This window comes from Lepidochelys kempii, chromosome 8 (genome assembly GCF_965140265.1).
Source record: "Lepidochelys kempii isolate rLepKem1 chromosome 8, rLepKem1.hap2, whole genome shotgun sequence".
NCBI lineage: Eukaryota > Metazoa > Chordata > Testudines > Cheloniidae > Lepidochelys > Lepidochelys kempii.
Genome location: NC_133263.1, coordinates 98,682,964 through 98,701,158, shown reverse-complemented (window position 1 = coordinate 98,701,158; position 18,195 = coordinate 98,682,964). Strand labels below are relative to the sequence as shown.

Sequence of the window (18,195 nt, the reverse complement as noted above, 5' to 3'; positions counted from 1 at the left end):
ATTCATAAATGGGCAACAGGATCTGGTCCAAGATCTCAATATAACTGAACTGCTTGGAAAAAGCAACCACAACATAATTTAATTTAACATCCTTGTGGGTGGGAAAATATCAAAGAAGCCCATCACAGTAGCATTTAACTTCAGAAAGGGGGAACTATACAAAAATGAGGAAGCTAGTCAGAAATTAAAAGGAACAGCCACAAGAGTGAAATGCCTGCAAGCTGCATGGATATGTTTAAAAAAATACCATAATAGAGACTCAAATTAAATGTATACTCCAAATTAAAAAGAATAGTAAGAGGACAAAAAAATGCCACCATGGCTAAACAACAGAATAAAAGAAGTATTTAGAGGCAAAAAAGCATCCTTTAAAATTTGGAAGTCAAATCATACTAAGAAAAACAGAAAGCAGCATAAACTCTTGACAAGTCAAGTGTAAAAGTATAATTAGGCAGGCCAAAAAAGAATTTGAAGAGCAATTAGCCAAAGACTCAATAACTAACGGCAAAAAAAAATTTAAATACTTCAGAAGCAGGAAGCCTACCAAACAATCTAGGGGGCCCCGGATGACCAAGGTGCTAAAGGAGCACTCAAGGAAGACAAAGAGAAGCTAAATGAGTTCTTTGCATAATTCTTCACTGCAGAGGATGTGAGGGAGATTCCCATACCTCAGCCATTCTTTTTAGGTGACAGATCTGAGAAACTGTCCCAGATTGAGGTGTCACTAGAGGAGTTTTTGGAACAAACTGATAAATTAAACAGTAATGAGTCACCAGGACCAGACGGTATTCACCCAAGAGTTCTGAAGGAACTCAAATATGAAATTTCAGAACTACTAGCTGTGGTATGTAACCTAACACTTAATCAGCTTCTGTACCAGATGACTGGAGGATAGCTAATGCGATGCCAATTTCTTAAAAAGGCTCTAGAAGCGATCCTGGCAATTACAGGCTGGTAAGTGTAACTTCAGTACCAGGCAAACTGGCTGAAACTACAGAAAAGAACAGAATTATCAGACACATAGATGAACATGATTTGTTGGTGAAAAGTCAACACGGCTTTGTAAAGAGAAATTATGCCTCACCAATCTATTCAAAATCTTTGAGGGGGTCAACAGACATGAGGACATGGGTGATCCAGAGGATATAGTGTACTTGGACTCTCAGAACATCTTTGACAAGGTCCCTTATCAAAGGCTGTAAAATAAAGTAAGCAGTCATGGGATAAGAGGGAAGGTCCTCTCATGGATCAGTAACTGATTCAAAGACAAGAAACAAAGGGTAGGAATAAATGGGTCAGTTTTCAGAATGGAGAGAGGTAAATAGTGGTGTTCTCCAGGGATTTGCATTGGGAATAGTGCTCATAAGTGATCTGGAAAAGGGGGTAAACAATGAGGTGGCAAAGTTTGCAGATGATACAAAATTACTCAATAGTTAAATTCAAAGCTGACTGTGAAGAGCTACAAAGGGGTCTCTCAAAACTGGGTAACTGGGCAACAAAATGGCAGATGAAATTCAGTGTTGAGAAATGCAAAGTAATGCATATTGGAAAACATAATCCCAACTTTACATACAAAATGATGGAGTCTAAATTAGTTATTACCACTCAAGAAATTGATCTTGGAGTCATAGTGAATATTTCTTTGAAAATATCCATTACATGTGCAGCAGCAGTCAAAAAAGTTAAACAGAATGTTAGGAACCATTAGGAAAGGGATAGATAATAAGACAGTAAATGGCATAACACCTCTATATAAATCCATGGTATGCCCACCTTGAATACTATATGCAGTTCTGGTCTCCCCATCTCAAAAAAAGATACATTAGAATTAGAAAAGGTACTAAAAAAGGGCAGCAAAAATGATTAACGGTATGGAACAGCTTCCATATGAGGAGAGATTCAAAAGACTGGGAATATTCATCTGGGAAAAGAGATGACAGAGGCAATATGATAGAGGTTTATAAAATCATGAATGGTGTGGAGAAAGTGAATAAAGAAGTGTTATTTATATCTTAACATAACACAAGAACCAGGGGTCACCCAATTAAATTAATCGGCAGTAGGTTTAAAACAAACAAAATTAAGTATTTCTTCATACAACGCACGGTCAATGTGCGGAACTCATTACCAGAGGATGTTATGACGGCAAAAACTGTAACTGGATTCAAAAAAGTATTAGACAAGTTCATGGAGTATAGATCCATCAATGGCTATTAGCCAAGATGGTCAGGGATGCAACCGCATGCTCAGGGTGTCCCTAAGCCTCCGACTTCCAGATGCTGGGACTGGATGACGGAGATGGATCATTCAGTAATCGTCCTGTTCTGTTCATTCCCTTTGATGCATCTGGCATTGGCCACTGTTAGAAGACAGGATACTGGGCTAGATGGACCATTGGTCTGACTCAGTATGGCCATTCTTATATTTTTATGTTGTTTACCCAGTTTACCAACAGATCCAGATAGCTCTGAATCAGGTACCTGTCCTCTTAATTATTTCCTCCATTTTTGTGTCATCTGCAAACTGCATCAGTGATGACTTTAGGTTTTCTTCCAGGTCATTGATAAAAAATGTTAAATAGTGTAGGGCGAAGAACCAGCCCCTGTGGGACAGCACTGGAAGCACCCATTTTATGACTATTTCCCATTTATAATTACATTTTGAGACCTATTAGTTAGCCAGTTTTTAATCCATTTAATGTGTGCCATGTTAATTTTATCTCTCTCTTGTCTGTTTGATCAATATGTTGTGCAATACAAGCAAAGATAAAAAATAACAAATACTCATGTTGCAATCTGGTAAGGATACATCTTTTGCACAATGAGCCACCAGATTTTTATTTGTTTGGATTTACACAAAAAATAAAAAGGAAATACCTATCCCAAGCTCCAGGTGTCTGACACAAGTTACATTAATGAAAAAAATTAAATAGTTGCTTACCCTTGACGGCCAACAGGATTGAACTGTTTTAAAGACTACAAATGTGCAAGTAGCCAGTTTTATGTCTCACAAAAAAGAAGGTATCTCTCCAGCTGGATAGTACTCTTGAGCATCACGCTGGGGCAATACCAAAATACTCGATCAGAAGGAAGATTGTGGACTAGTGGATCAACAATACCACTTCATGCAGCATTCAGGTTTTCCATCTACATACAAGATATACCAACTACATACAAAGAAATCAGCACTTCAGATGATGAGATCACAGCCCTAGATTATATGGTTAGAAAAACATTTTTGTGGAGAATGAGAAATATAACCTTTTTAGTCAGTAGATTGTCAAATAAGGCTGAGAGATCTTTTTTTCTATCAAGATATATTTGGATCCCTTAAAAAATCCCTTCAGTACTCTCTGAAAAAAAATGTTTTAAAAACTTTGTTACTATTCTTACAGTCAATGTTCCTAAAATATTACAATACTTCTATGCTAGTGAAGTACTGTGGATAACCCCGAAGCCCAAATCAACTCTACTGTCTAAAAAATTCATTTTTACAGTCAAGGCTGTGAAATCTGAAAAGCTCTTCAACAGATTGCTTTTGACCTTCATTTCAAGATAATTTTTACTACTCTGAGAATTGCCCATGTTCTTTCCAGATCTTTCAAAAGATGTGGCTCTGACAGAGCAGAAAAGAACTGAATAGGGAAAGCATGAAACCTGGCCAATAGTTTACAGGCTTCTTCTGGAATCTTGGGTGTTCTGCAGGTCCCAGCCCAATAGTACTGCAAGCAAGCAATGTCACTTAAAAAGACAGAGAATCAGTCTTAACTTAGAGGAGTATAATCTACTTACCCACACTCTCACAGCCCACGGTGATGTTACAAGGCAAGAAAACTACACGCCTGGTTTTCAAAAATGCTGAACAGTTACAGCTCCCATGACTTCGAAGAGCGTTGCTGGTGCTCAAAACTTCTGAAAATCAGGCCCAATACAGCAAGTCCCACCGAGGGCAGATTGTGGGCAATTTAACCAATCCTGGGCTGCACTGGCAGATGATGCTAAAATAGCTTTCCACTTGACTTAGAACCATTACAAACATAACCCTTTCTAAAGTAAGGACTCTTTCTTTCAGCCACAGCAGGATGGGATTTCTTTCTGAAAAGGTGTCAGGTATGGATTTGGGATTCTGAGCAGTAAGCAGAAGGAATCAAAGGTTTAATTTCCTATCTTTTGCTGCTGCCTAAGTCACAACAGCAGATGGGTTAGAACAACAGTTGGCTCATACACACAGAGACTTCATCACTCCTCCACTCTCTGCACACCAAATTACAACAAAACTAAAGTATGCTTCACATAGTACAATATATAGTACCAATCATCATATAGAGACTCTTATAAATATTGTATTACAAGAAAGGCTAATAATACAATATGGAATTCTTTTTAAAAGACAAAGATAAAGAAGAAGAGCCTTAAGAAGTAACAGTTTCTATTGAAATATAATGGAGAAAACAACGTCCATACTACAGCATGAAATATAGAGCAAATAATCTTATTTTTGGAGTCAAACTAAAAAAAAGGACAAGATTGCAAATATATAGGGATCAAATATATATACACAACAACAATCAGGCGACAAAATTCACCCCTATTATAAAAAACACTGACGTTAATAGAAAGAAATGGTTTAGGTTTGATGGATGTCAGATGCAACTCTTTGGCTAATCTCTGCTAAAGCAGGCATGTTGTCTACATATACAATTTCCATTATATCATAACAATAATGAGACACCAAGTTATAAAACACAGACAAACAAGGTACAGCAGGAAGGCTTCTGTAAAGGAATATTCTGCTGCTCCAGTGTATTATAATTCTTTCAGCGAATCAGCATGTTGGTGGATGAGAAAGGGCCAATTTATTTGGACTTGCAAAAAGTCTTAAATTAAGTCAAATTATAGGAGGCTATAATGGAAATTAAGTACTCACATGTAAGAGTTAAAGTTCCGCCATAGATCAAAAACTGTCTAAGAGAGAGAAATCAAAGTGCTGGCCTAAGTGGCTAATTGTCAGGATGCAACGAGTGTGTGCAATTCAGGGGGCCACCAAGGATCTGCAATAGGAGTGACATTTAATATAACTATCAGAAGTGGGTGGACAGAGAAATTGAGAGAGACAAGAGGTGATCTGATAGAGGTATATAAAAATTCGTGCTATTGAGAAAGTAAATCAAATGATCCTCTACCCTCTCTCATAATAAAAGATCCAGGGATCACCTACTGAAATTGAAAAGCAAGCAATCATTGATAAAAGGGAAATACTTTAATTTTTAATTATTCAAGCAAAGAACTTAGTGGGGGGCAAAAAGAGAGATAAGACACACAAAAAGAACAGTACCACCCGAAGTAACTCATTACATACGATAAACATTTATAAAGAACAGATTCCCTCATGCTTCAGAACGTAAGTCAACCACTAACAGCTTGAAGCTAGGAATAAACTTCCACATAAGTATGTAATAACAAACTTGTCCATGATGGGTTTTTTTTGTTTGTTTGTTTTTTTTTAACACTTCCTCTGTGCCATCTTGTCCAGCTAGTCTTATGTTCCTATACAGTAATTATGTAAAACTACAATATATAGGGCTAGAAACTCAAAATGATACCATGGAGGTTTCCCTCACTGGGTTGGAATAAACTAAAGTGTTTCATACAACCATATTTCTTTTTTTGTTTTAATAAACCCATGTCTCCCTTCCTCACTCCCACCACACTCACACGGTAACTGATAAACTAAATGTCTTTCTTTTGTACTGAATATGCAGTAAGTTTCTTGTGAACTCATAACAGAACATGCAGCAAGTTTTAGAAGCTACCTCAGGACATCAGTTGTTAATGGGAAGACAGTTTGCTGTACATTTGCTACGTTTCTTCTGAGCACAAAGGACTAGCTGATGTACAGAGTTGCTTTCATGGCATTTTTCAGGAAGATCATGGGCCAAATTCTGACTTGACATAATCTAGGCAGATCTATACACAGAATTTAAATCAAGGCAGAACTTAGGCATATTTCTCCCCTTCACAGCTAGTACAGGGATTGTCATGGAAAAAGTTGCTTTAAAAGTAAACATAATATTAGCTATCTTAAAGTCTCAAAGTCAAGAAGTCAAAATGCAAATACTAGTGAAAAATGAGGCAGGGTTAGCTATATTAAAATTAAAGTAGGCAACAGCTTCTTTTTCATTTAATATCTTCTGAAACAAAGTATCAAATGTCTCTGCTTTCTGACACATGTAAGTGAAAGATTTAGAGAAAAGCCTCCATTAAAATACATATTTTTATAACAGAAAGTTTTAGAAATTATTTTAAAGAATACTTTCAAAGTAACTGCAAACTGATTTAGGTAAATTCCTTTAATAAAATCATATCTCAAATATTTCTGCAAGAAGGCTGCAAATTTATATAAATTTAGGATTTTTTTCAGAAAATGTCAGCAATAGAGATAGGAAAAAAGATATTGAGGGGTATGTCACTGAAACTGGACTGTACAGTGCTTTGGACAGCCCTGCAAATTCCTCAAGAAAAAGGCTAAGATCTATAAGCACTCTCACTGCCAAGTGCTCTCAAATTAAATCAGTCTGAAGCGGTTTTCATTAAGATGGATTGAGTGTGGCATCGTGAGAAACACTCTATCAAATGTAGTGTTTTACTTAGTGATTAACTATATACCAGCTGATGAAGCTCCCCAAATCCTTCATAATCCCACCACTCCAATAAACATTTAATGAGTATATAAGTTCAAAAAGCCTAGCAGAGGATTTAAACCTTCAATCTTGTTTTTATTTACTCTTGGAACTCAATTTCTCACTTCAAGTGAAGAATGCTGCTGCTTGAAGCTCATCTGTTGCCCTGGCAAAATTAAGTGCCCTTCACAGTATAAATTAGAACATGGGACATTTAGCTTGCAATTTCTGAAAATTTTTCCTTAATTAAAACGTCAGGTTTTATAAAGTGACCGAAAATATAACAATCATCAAAAACAGAATAAAGCGTCTCCTTTTTTTCATTTTGAGTTCTCTTAAACAATATTGAAAAGATTTTTTGCAGTAGAGTACAATAATAGCAAACTTTACTTATTTCATAAGCATTTTTAAAATTCGAAATGTTGCAATGTGATATTAATTAAAGTAGCAACTTGCTATGTGGGTTTAAAGACAAAAAGGAATCAATAGTTCAGCCTTTTTGGAAAAATTCAGTCACTATTTACAAACAACATTTCTAAGAAAAAGGTAATAAAAATAGTAAACTGCTAAACATATTAGATAATCCTGGTAAGGATCTGGTCTGAACCCACTGGAAAAATACTGGAAATAGAATGCATCTTCCACATCCTATATGTTAATAGTATATGAAAAGTATTTTGAAGATGAACATTCAGTTGGGTTGTACCGAATTAAAAAAGGTTTCTGAGCGCTAATAAAACACCCTTTGTTTTTATAATTATATGCTTTTAACCACTTCAGATGAGATGTCAAAAGTGAACTCTCTCAATCAAGCATCTTTTTATATTGATTCAGTTGCCTCATTGCCAACATGCTTTAGCATCCATCACTCCTACGAGTCATGATCAATTCTTATTTTGCTACTGAAGTGCTCTAGAGCAATCTATGCTCTGTCACCCATGTAAATTCATGAAACTAGGCTCTGAATTTAGCAGTTATTCTGCAAGAAACTTGCTGGGGTGTGCAAACATGTCAAATAAATGTTAGCTTAGAGCAAGTAGTGGAGATTTTGTTACAAGGAATACTTACAGACCATTTCAATGGCTCCATGTCTAGTTGGCAGCCGGTATCAAGTGGAGTGCCCCAAGGGTCGGTCCTGGGGCCGGTTTTATTCAATATCTTCATAAATGATCTGGAGGATGGTGTGGATTGCACTCTCAGCAAATTTGCGGATGATACTAAACTGGGAGGAGTGGTAGATACGCTGGAGGGGAGGGATAGGATACAGAAGGACCTAGACCAATTGGAAGATTGGGCCAAAAGGAATCTGATGAGGTTCAATAAGGATAAGTGCAGGGTCCTGCACTTAGGACGGAAGAACCCAATGCACAGCTACAGACTAGGGACCGAATGGCTAGGCAGCAGTTCTGCAGAAAAGGACCTAGGGGTGACAGTGGACGAGAAGCTGGATATGAGTCAGCAGTGTGCCCTTGTTGCCAAGAAGGCCAATGGCATTTTGGGATGTATAAGTAGGGGCATAGCGAGCAGATCGAGGGACGTGATCGTTCCCCTCTATTCGACATTGGTGAGGCCTCATCTGGAGTACTGTGTCCAGTTTTGGGCCCCACACTTCAAGAAGGATGTGGATAAATTGGAGAGAGTCCAGCGAAGGGCAACAAAAATGATTAGGGGACTGGAACACATGAGTTATGAGGAGAGGCTGAGGGAGCTGGGATTGTTTAGCCTGCAGAAGAGAAGAATGAGGGGGGATTTGATAGCTGCTTTCAACTACCTGAAAGGGGGTTCCAAAGAGGATGGCTCTAGACTGTTCTCAATGGTAGCAGATGACAGAACGAGGAGTAATGGTCTCAAGTTGCAGTGGGGGAGGTTTCGATTGGATATTAGGAAAAACTTTTTCACTAAGAGGGTGGTGAAACACTGGAATGAGTTACCTAGGGAGGTGGTAGAATCTCCTTCCTTAGAGGTTTTTAAGGTCAGGCTTGACAAAGCCCTGGCTGGGATGATTTAACTGGGAATTGGTCCTGCTTTGAGCAGGGGGTTGGACTAGATGACCTTCTGGGGTCCCTTCCAACCCTGATATTCTATGATTCTATGATTTCAATATGAGTAATTCAAGAGAGACAAACACACTTTGCACATTTCTTTTGGGACCAATATGAAGATAGCTAAAGGATGAATTTAAAGCTGCTTAAGATTTTTATTTGTGCTTTAGTCTTTATCTAGGTATTGACTATTACAGTTGAGTGAGTACTTACCCTCCTAGATACAGGACATCAGGCCTTCATTCAACTATTCTCTTTCTTATTTTATGAAAATACTGCTTTTACAAATGGATGTGGAACATCAGAACCCTGAGATGCCTATCTGGCTGAACAGAAACCTTAAATTCCAAACTATAATACTATTCTGTATTTAAGTAAATGCCGTAGCAATACAAAAGGCAGCACACTTCCTGCCCCAATGGCCTTAACACTGTAAATTTACTAATTCGATTGTATCAGCCATTATTTAAAAGAGATACCAATATACAGCTTGTCACAGTCAGCCACAAGGCTCCCAAACAGTGATATCTAGTGAGAGGAGACCAACACTTATAGAAAAAAGCCTAGAAGCTCAGGTGACTGCTAGAACTTTGGCCAAAGCCATCAAAGCCAGGGATCGGTTATGTAAGCAAGGCCAGTCCAGGACAAAAACAGAACAGTTGGCAAGTGTGAGTTATCCCCGTCATTCCCATAACATGCAGGGTGAACACTTCAGTCAATCATGTAAAAGTATGAAACTGCTTACTAGTAATGTAGCAAAAATCATAACTTTTTTGGCATAGTGTAAAATGTAATATTTAGCCCTTTTACCACTTTCCTTCTAATAGAAATAGTGTAACGTTAACACACACTTACATCTCTGGCTTTTCCATAGAAGGCTTCTTGAAAAGCAGCCTCTAGTGACCCAATAAAATAAACAGGATGGCAGTCACCATATCTATTTCAAAATCACAAAGATTCAATTAATAAAAATAAAGCGTAAGTAATTTTCTTCAGTTTCAGCTCTGTTTAAATTCCTTTTAAATAGATACATTGGCTAAACTCTTAAATGTCTCCTCTACCCTCTGAAGTTTTTGTATAGGATTGTTGACCTTATGAACTTCTCTATCATAACTGACTGCTCTCACAAACTGCCATATTTACAAGTTAATGTGTAAATTTTAAGTACTATTTCTCAATCATAGTTCTATTTCTCCTCACTATTATATTCTTACTGGTTGATTGAGTGTTATTCTTGTTTAATAACATCTTAATTATACCATAAACATATGGAAAGCTTTTCATCCCAAAGAAGCTACAAATGCTTTATAAAAGTTAACATGGTAGCAAACTATACACCAGGTTCACTTTATTGGCTGCCAAAGGGTGCCACTTGTGTGGTGAAATAAGGAAACTGTTTAACAGTGAATTGTTTCAGATATACTGTATATAAATTCTAAAAAGCAAAACTTTTACACATTTAACTAGTAATTTTTATTGTTCAGCTACTCCGTTATTCTTAAAACTCTCATGGCAACTAAGTATATTATTTTCCTGCAGTCATCAGCTTTTCAGTTAGAAAGAGCTCATTTTCATTAAATTAACAGTGCTACTGTTTATAGTCAGTATCTTAGTTATCCCTCTACTCCCTTGTGGAATTCAGGAGTGATATAAAGAAAGTGGCCTCTCAATTAAAGACAGAACCTGCCATCTTAACTCACACTGAATAGAATCTTACTCCACAAATGGCCTCTCACTCAAGTCAATGTAAGTAAGGCAGAATCTGGCCTATGCCAGATAAGGAAATATTTATATTTATTTTACTTTTACTTGAATTGCCTGACAAATTATAGTTACAGTGTAGCACAAATCACTATCTGTCTTACACCGTTAATAACCTAAGTTTACCTTGAGGAAAATTCTGCCGTAAATTGTAATAAGGCATCTCCTTCATTTTCAGCATTTTCTGGCACTTTAAAAAAACAAGTACAAATATATATTGATGTCATCTGGAAGAAAAAGTTTTTAATAACACAGACCACAAAAATCATTTTTTGCTTCCTTAATTTTTCATATTTAAAACTTTCTAAGTGCCCATGGGGAAAGTCCATAAGTTTCACCAAAGGTTACTGATAGGATGTCCCTTTGGATGAACACGAAATTTACAAATACTTCCATGAATATATCGAGGGCCATTCTAAACGGTGAAGTTCTGAGCTCACCTGTAATGTGGCACATCACTGATCTGCATTTCAGTTTCTCTTTGGATCTATTTTAACATATTAGAATAAAGAAGCCTACTTGGAAGAGCTGAGAAACTGTTTCATTAGTGAGAAATTTTTAACTTGTGAATAAACTTAAAATAAATTTCAGCACTATGACTTAGCAACATAATTAGACCCTAAGGAAGCCCCTAAGGGTAAATCTATACTATGATAAAAGACCCACAGCATTGGTGTGGCTGGCCCAGGTCAGCTGCCTTGGGCTTGTGAGACTCGATCTTCCTGGCTATAAAATTGCAGTGTGGATGTTCAGGCTCAGATTGGAGACGAGGTGCTGAGACCCCATGATGAGGGAAGGTCTGAGAGAGTCTGGGCTCCAACCCAAGCCTGAATGTCTGCACTACAATTTTATAGCCCTGCAGCCTGAGCTCGAGTCAGCTGATCTCAGACTCAGTGTTGTGGGTTTTTTATCGCAGTGTAGACATACCCTAAAGTCAACAACATTGACAGAGAGATATATAAATAATGAATGGCATAGATAAGGTAACCGGGCACTCCTATTTACCCTCATACGAGAGCAAAGAATCACCCAATGAAATTAAAGGCTAACACCCATAAAAGGAAATATTTTATGCAACATGAAATTAACATGGGGAACACACTGTCACTAGATATTAATATGAAAAGCACAGTAGAATTTTAAAGAATAGTCATTTACATAGCTAATAAGAAAATCCACAGTGACATTAGATATGCATTTATAACAGAGTTAAACTTTCATGCTTCAGGCAATAGGGGGAAAAAAAGGGATAGGAAGGAATGTCCCCCATGGGAAGATAATCCATAGTTGCCCATTATCAGGTTTCTTTCTGAAGCATCCACTATTAGTCAGCATCAGAGAAAGCAATCATAGACTGAACTGGTATAGCAATTCTAACGTTCCCATTATGGGCTTTTTTCACCATCTGCTATAGACTGTGTCCAGAATGCATTAATTCTAAGCTGTATCTTTTTGCCTCTTCTCAGTTCTGTCTCCTCCCTTTAGGGTGAAAGTGGCACAAAGCAGCACAAAACTAAAAAAAAAAAATAGGCACAGAAATATAGCATGTCGTTCTAACAGTACCCTAGAAAATAACAAGTGGGATCAACAGGGAAATTAAGGATATTTTCTTGTCTATTACTGTTTAAATCCTTCAGTTCTTGTCGCTTTCACTACAGTGTTGCATAGTTAACAGTATGTAAATTTTCAATACTTACTCATTGGAGATTTCCTCAAGGCAGATGATGCCATACCAAACATCTCTCCATCATCAACTCCAAACTCTGTAGCATCTTCAAAGTCATCTCCATCGCTGTCACTCACCATATGAACATCCGTGCATTGCTATTCAAAAAAAAAAAAAAAAGCCTCTGTTACATAGTTAAGGCACCCATAGTGAATTTAATGCTGAAATAAACAAGTAAATACTGAAAATACCTTTCTTTATATAAATAAAAACGCGTGCCTGCAAATATAGCACTGCAGATCACAACACTTGGGGGCCCTCTGCGATTCTCTCCCTGTAGTCTGTACTGCAGCACAGTGTTGGCATAGCTTTAGTGGGAGGTAGTCCTCAAAACTCTTGGGATGGGACCTAACCTAACCCAATTCCCAAAATCACAAAATCCAGGAACCCTGGGTCCTGCTCTGGCTTACCAGACTATGGTACTCTCAGTGGCCACCAGGCTAACCACTTATACGCATCAATGTGTAGACGGACACACAAAGCTGTTGTACCGAGAACTCAGGTCCCCCTCAATCTTGCTGTGCCTCCACCAGCTGCCTTCAACGGTCAACTGTTCTGGATTCTGCAAGAGCGACATCCCACATCTTCTGACATAAAAATGGTTCAGGAGGCCTTCTCCCCCCAACCATCTTATGCTAAATTGCCCTTTAAGTGACTTCCTTGCAAGGACTATCCTTCCCACCATTCCCAATTTAGGAGTTGTGATGACGTTATTACAGAAAGAAAAGGAAGAGCCACTGGAACGTATGCTAGGAAAAACCAATGCTGTTACAATGTCACAACTTCAGTGCAAACAGACAACAGGAACCACAACAAGAGAAACCCAGAATTCCATACATCCATGTCTCCCATCCCCACACACACCAGCCAGCCACCAACCAATCACATGTGAAGCAATGTCTTCACTCCAGGTGCTCCAGCAGCACAGCTATGGAGCCACAGATATGCCACTGTAACCCCATAGCGTAGACAGACTACTGTGACAGAAGAGGCTTTTCCATTGCTATAGGAACTCCACTTCTCTGAGTGATAGTAACTGGGTCGAAGAACCAGTCTTTCATTGACCTACCTCCGTCTGCACCGGGGGATAGGTAAGCATAGCTACAGCACACAGCATTGTGGATTTTTCACATTCCTGACTGCTGTAGGTATGTTGAGCTACATTTTAAGTGTAGACAATGCCTAAAACACCATGCCCTGCATGAGTGGCTTGAGGAGCAATAAGACTTCACATTTTCTTAAATAATCCTTTGTGGCAGTGAGTTCCACAGGTTAATCACATTTTGTTGTAAAACAAGTATTTCTTTTTCAGTTTTAAATTTGTTGCTTTTCAATTTCATTATACATGTGTGTTCTTTCTCTTGATGTGCCATTGATTTGCAGGGCTTTATCTTTATTTTTCCCCCTCAAAGATTTACAGAGCCAATTTACTCAGTTTTCAAGTGCAAGAATGATAAATTCCAATTATCAGCCCTCCTAATGCAAAGTAGGATCTTAAAACCAAGCCACGTGATTGCTGGCTCATGATCAGTCCTCAGTAAGATTCTGTCATTCATTACCCCTGTGGAAAGAGAAGGTTACTCACCTTGTCAGCAACGGAGGTTCTTCGAGATGGTTGTCCCTGTGGGTGCTCCACGTTAGGTGTCTTGGCGCGCTGCGCTTGTAATCGGAGATTTGTGGTAACACTGCCCCGGGTGGCCACGCACGCATGGTAGTTGTGTCGCGCTACTCCGAGTGGCCACTTAGCGTGCGCAGGCAACTGTCCCTCAGTTCCTTCTCTACCCCAGAGAACCAGCATGAAACTCCCAAGTAGAGGGGAGGAGGGAGGGTAGTGGAGCACCCACAGGGACAACCATATCGAAGAAACTCAGTTACTGCACAAGGTAAGTAACCTTCTCTTCTTCTTCGAGGAGTGTCCCTTGGGGTGCTCCACTTTATGTGACTATGGAGCAGTATCCCCGATGGAAGGAGGGGCTTCAGAGTATCTTTGTTGATGGCGGATAGCACAGAATCCGAACTGAGTGTCGGGAGAGGAATGTTGTTCCAGGGCATAAGTTTTGGTAAAGGCCCAGGTAGCTACCCTGCAAATGTCTACGATAGGTACATTGTTGAGGAACACTACTGATGTGAATAGCGCTCTGGTGGAATGCGTACAAATCTCAGATGGAGCATGGATGTTGCCCTGATGATAGCACAGGTGGATACAGCCAGAAATTCACTTAGATCGTCTTTGTTTAGAGATAGCCTTACCCTTCGATTGCTCTGTGACTGAGAGAAAGAGACATGACTATTTTCTAAATGTCTGTTCTTTCTAGGTAGAAGGCCAGAGCTCTACGGACGTCGAGTGTGTGAAGGGATGCCTCCCTAGTGTCGGTGTGGGGTTTCGGAAAAAACAAAGGTAAGTAAATGTGTTGGTTTAAATGAAATGAAGAGGCTACTTTAGGTATAAATTTAGGGTGGGGTCTTAGGATCACTTTGTCTTTATGGAATGTAGTATATGTCAGGTGTGCCATTAGTGCCCCTGGTTCCCCTACTCTTCTTGCTGAAGTGATTGCGAAAAGGAAGGAGACCTTTATCGATAGATGTAGCAGTGAGCAAGTCGCAAGGGGTTCGAATGGTTTCCCCATGAGGGTGTATAGCATGAGGTTAAGGTCCCATATAGGAGTAGGGTGTTTTAGGGGAGGGTAGATGTTGGTCATGCCCTTTAAGAATCGATTAGTTGTTGGATGAGCAAAGATCGTGGTTCCATCTACCTTATCATGTAGTGAGGTGATCACTGCTAAGTGTACCTTTATGGAGCTATTCGAGAGGCCTGCCTTTTTAAGGCCTAGTATATAGTGCAGGACTCTGGGTAGAGGGGCAGAATCAGGAGACATATGATGAGCCTCGTATCAGGTGCAGAAACATATCCTCTTATGAGTGTAAGTTTTGCGTGTGCTTGGTTTGCGACTATTCAAGAGAATGTCTTTAACCTCCTCAGAGTAATTCTGATCCAACGCTGCTAGCCATGGAGTAACCAGGCCTTGAGGCGGAGAACCGTTAGGTTGGGGTGAATGACGTGGCCGGTGTCCTGTGTCAGGAGGTGAGGAAGTTGTGGAAGAGTTTGAAGTAGGTTCATCGCCACCTGTGTTAGGTATGGGAACCAGGTCTGTCTGGGCCATGTGGGTGCAATGAGTATGACCCTGCCCTTATCTTGTCTGATTTTGTGTAACACCCGGCTTAATAGAGGAATCGGGGGGAACACGTATATTAGTGGTACTTCCCATTTTGTGAGGAGGGCATTTGCTCAGTGAGTGGTGCCCGAGCCCCGCTTGGGAGCAATACTGAAGGCATTTCGTATTGTGAGCTGTTGCGAATAAATCTATAGTAGGGAACCCGCACTTGTTGAATATGGTCACGAGGGTCGGGTATTCCATCTCCCACTCGTGGATTTGTGAGAAGTGTCTGCTCAGATGGTCTGAAGCCCTTGCAGGTAAGCTGCAGAAATGTCAATTTTGTTGGATATGCACCATTGCCATAGGTGTAGTGCCTCAATGTAAAGAGGGTATGATTGAGCTTCGCCCTGTTGGTTTATATAAAACATGCAGACTGTGTTGTCCTTGAGGACTTTGATGGTATTGTTGCAAATACGCGGAAGGAAGTGTTTGGATACTTTTCTGACTGCTTAGAGCTCTAGAATGTTTATATGTAGGTTGGTTTCCACTGGGAACCAGCGTCTCTGGATAGCGGTGTTGTCCAGATGGGCTCCCCATCCCAGTAGGGAGGCATCTGTGGTGATTGTTATAGTGGGAGATTTTTGTTGAAATGAAACCCCCGAGCAGATGTTTTGCGGTTGCATCCACCACTTGAGGGAATTCTTCACTCTGTGGGGCATAGTGAGCCGTTTGTGGAGGGAATACGTGTGTGGTATATAGCAGGTGCAGAGCCAGGCCCGTAGGCATCTCGTATGCAGTTGGGAATGTTTGACTACATAAGTTGTAGAAGCCATATGCCCAAGGAGTTGTAGGCAGGTCCTGGAGGATGTTTGGGGGCTGTCTGTGATCATTGTTATCAGCCTGGTTAGGCTGAGGAATCGCAATTGGAGTAATCTCGCTTGTGCTGCGGGACAGTCAAGATAGGCCCCTATAAGCTCTAGTTGTTGCACAGGGAACAGGGACTTTTGGATGTTTATTTGAAACCCTAGGCTGGTGGACCTTGTACTGCCATCTGCCAAGTTGGACGACTGCCTCATAAGAGCACCGAGTATGGGAAGATCATTACCCCTAGCCTGCGGAGGTGAGCTGCAGCGACAGCTAGGACTTTGGAGAATACCCTTGGGGCTGTCGACAAGCCAAAGGGTAGTACTGTGTATTGGTAATGTTGATGGCCTAGTGTGAAGCGCAGAAATCATCTGTGTGCTGGATGAATAGTGATGTGAAAGTAGGCGTCCTGTAGGTCAAGGGAAGAGACAATCTCCTTTCTCTAATGCCAGAATTATGGTTGCCAGGGTAACCATTCTGAAGTGTTGCATCCTTACAAACTTGTTGAGTTTGCGTAAGTCCAGAATGGGTCTCCAGTACCCGTTCTTTTTCTGCATCAGAAAATAATGGGAATAAAACCCTCTTCCCCTGTGTTGGAGTGGTACTCCTAGTTGCAGGAGATGGTTTATTTCCTGCTGCAACAGGATCTCATGAGAGGGGTCCCTGAAGAGGGACGGGGAAGGTGGGTGGGTAGCGGGGAGTAGAAATAAATGGGATAGAGTAACCTTCTGGACGATTTCCAGCACCCATTTTTCTGTAGTGATGTTGTTCCAGACTGGGTAGTATGGTAGCAGGTGGTCTCCAAAGAGACAGGAGGTCATCTGATAATCCGGCATGGGAGAAAATAGAGGTCTCGAGCGCTCGACCAATACTTCAAAATGATTGACAGGATGTTGAAGGTTGAGATGTGGCAGGTTGATCCTGGTTCTGCCTACACCTCGCTTATTTTTGCTTGCGGCATTGATCGTATTGTCTCTGGGGCTGGGAGTATGGGGAGGGACGGAATCTTTGGGTAGAAAATCTGTCCTGTTTTTTCTTGTTTGGGGAGACGTAAATACCTAAGGTCTTCAGGGTGGTTCTCAAGTCCTTTAAGGTATATAGGGATGCATCTGTGGTTTCCAGAAATGTGGGTTATAAATCCAGAGAGGTGGAGCCATGATGCTTGACTCATGACCATGGACGTGGCGATGGAATGAGCTGCCATGTCAGCTGAATCAAGGGAGGCCTGCAGTGCTGTTTTGGTAATTAAAGAGCCCTCTGCAGTGTTAGCTTTGTACTGCTCCTTTGACTCGTCCGGTATTTGTTCAACAACAGATGTTATTTTATTGAACAAGCTGTAGGTTTATTTTGCCAACAGAGCAGAGTAGTTTGCTATGAGAAATTGCAGTAAGGCCGAGGAATAGGCTTTGCATCCGAAGAGATCAAGCCTTTTCCAGTCTTTGTCATAAGGGGTGCTTTTTGACTGGTGTTATTTTCACCTTTTGGTTTATTGCCTCTACGACCAGTGAATTTGGAGCCGGGTGAGTAAATGAGAACTCAGCCCCTTTCACTGGTACATAATATTTTCTGTCCGAGAGGTTACAGGAGGGTGGGACAGTGGCCATTGTCTGCCATATTATCTTTGAAAGATCTATTTTAGCAGCGTTAATGGGCAGAGCTATCTTTGCTAATGGGGTTGACTGCAGGATGTCACTAAGTTTGTGCTGGGTCTCTAGCAGCTCTGCAAAAGAGATGTCCAGGGATTGTGCAACTCTTTTGAATAAGTCCTGGAAGGACTTGAAGTCATCTCCTGTGGTGGGAGGCGGTGGCATAATTGTTTCGTCCTGAGACGAGGATGAAATATGGGTGGGTGGCAGTGTCTTGCCTTCAGTAGCCTCTTATGGCTCCTCTCCCTCTTCCTCCTGGGCCTCCGATGGTGGTGGGTTCATGGGTGAAGGGGAGTGGCCCTTGATGTTGGTGGGTTGGGGA

The 18,195-nt window shown here is 40.3% G+C and overlaps 1 protein-coding gene across 2 annotated transcripts in view; it reads right to left on the bottom strand.

Moving 5' to 3' along the window:
- The window catches only part of FAF1 (Fas associated factor 1), a 303,693-nt gene that overhangs the window by 81,023 nt on the left and 204,475 nt on the right, over positions 1-18,195 (bottom strand). For both annotated transcript variants that reach the window (XM_073357756.1, XM_073357758.1), the window contains exons 10-12: positions 12,180-12,306; positions 10,609-10,672; positions 9,577-9,658 (exon numbers count right to left, since the gene is read on the bottom strand). In XM_073357756.1, coding sequence (XP_073213857.1) covers positions 9,577-9,658; positions 10,609-10,672; positions 12,180-12,306 — 273 coding nt within the window. The remainder of the gene's footprint in view (positions 1-9,576; positions 9,659-10,608; positions 10,673-12,179; positions 12,307-18,195) is intronic.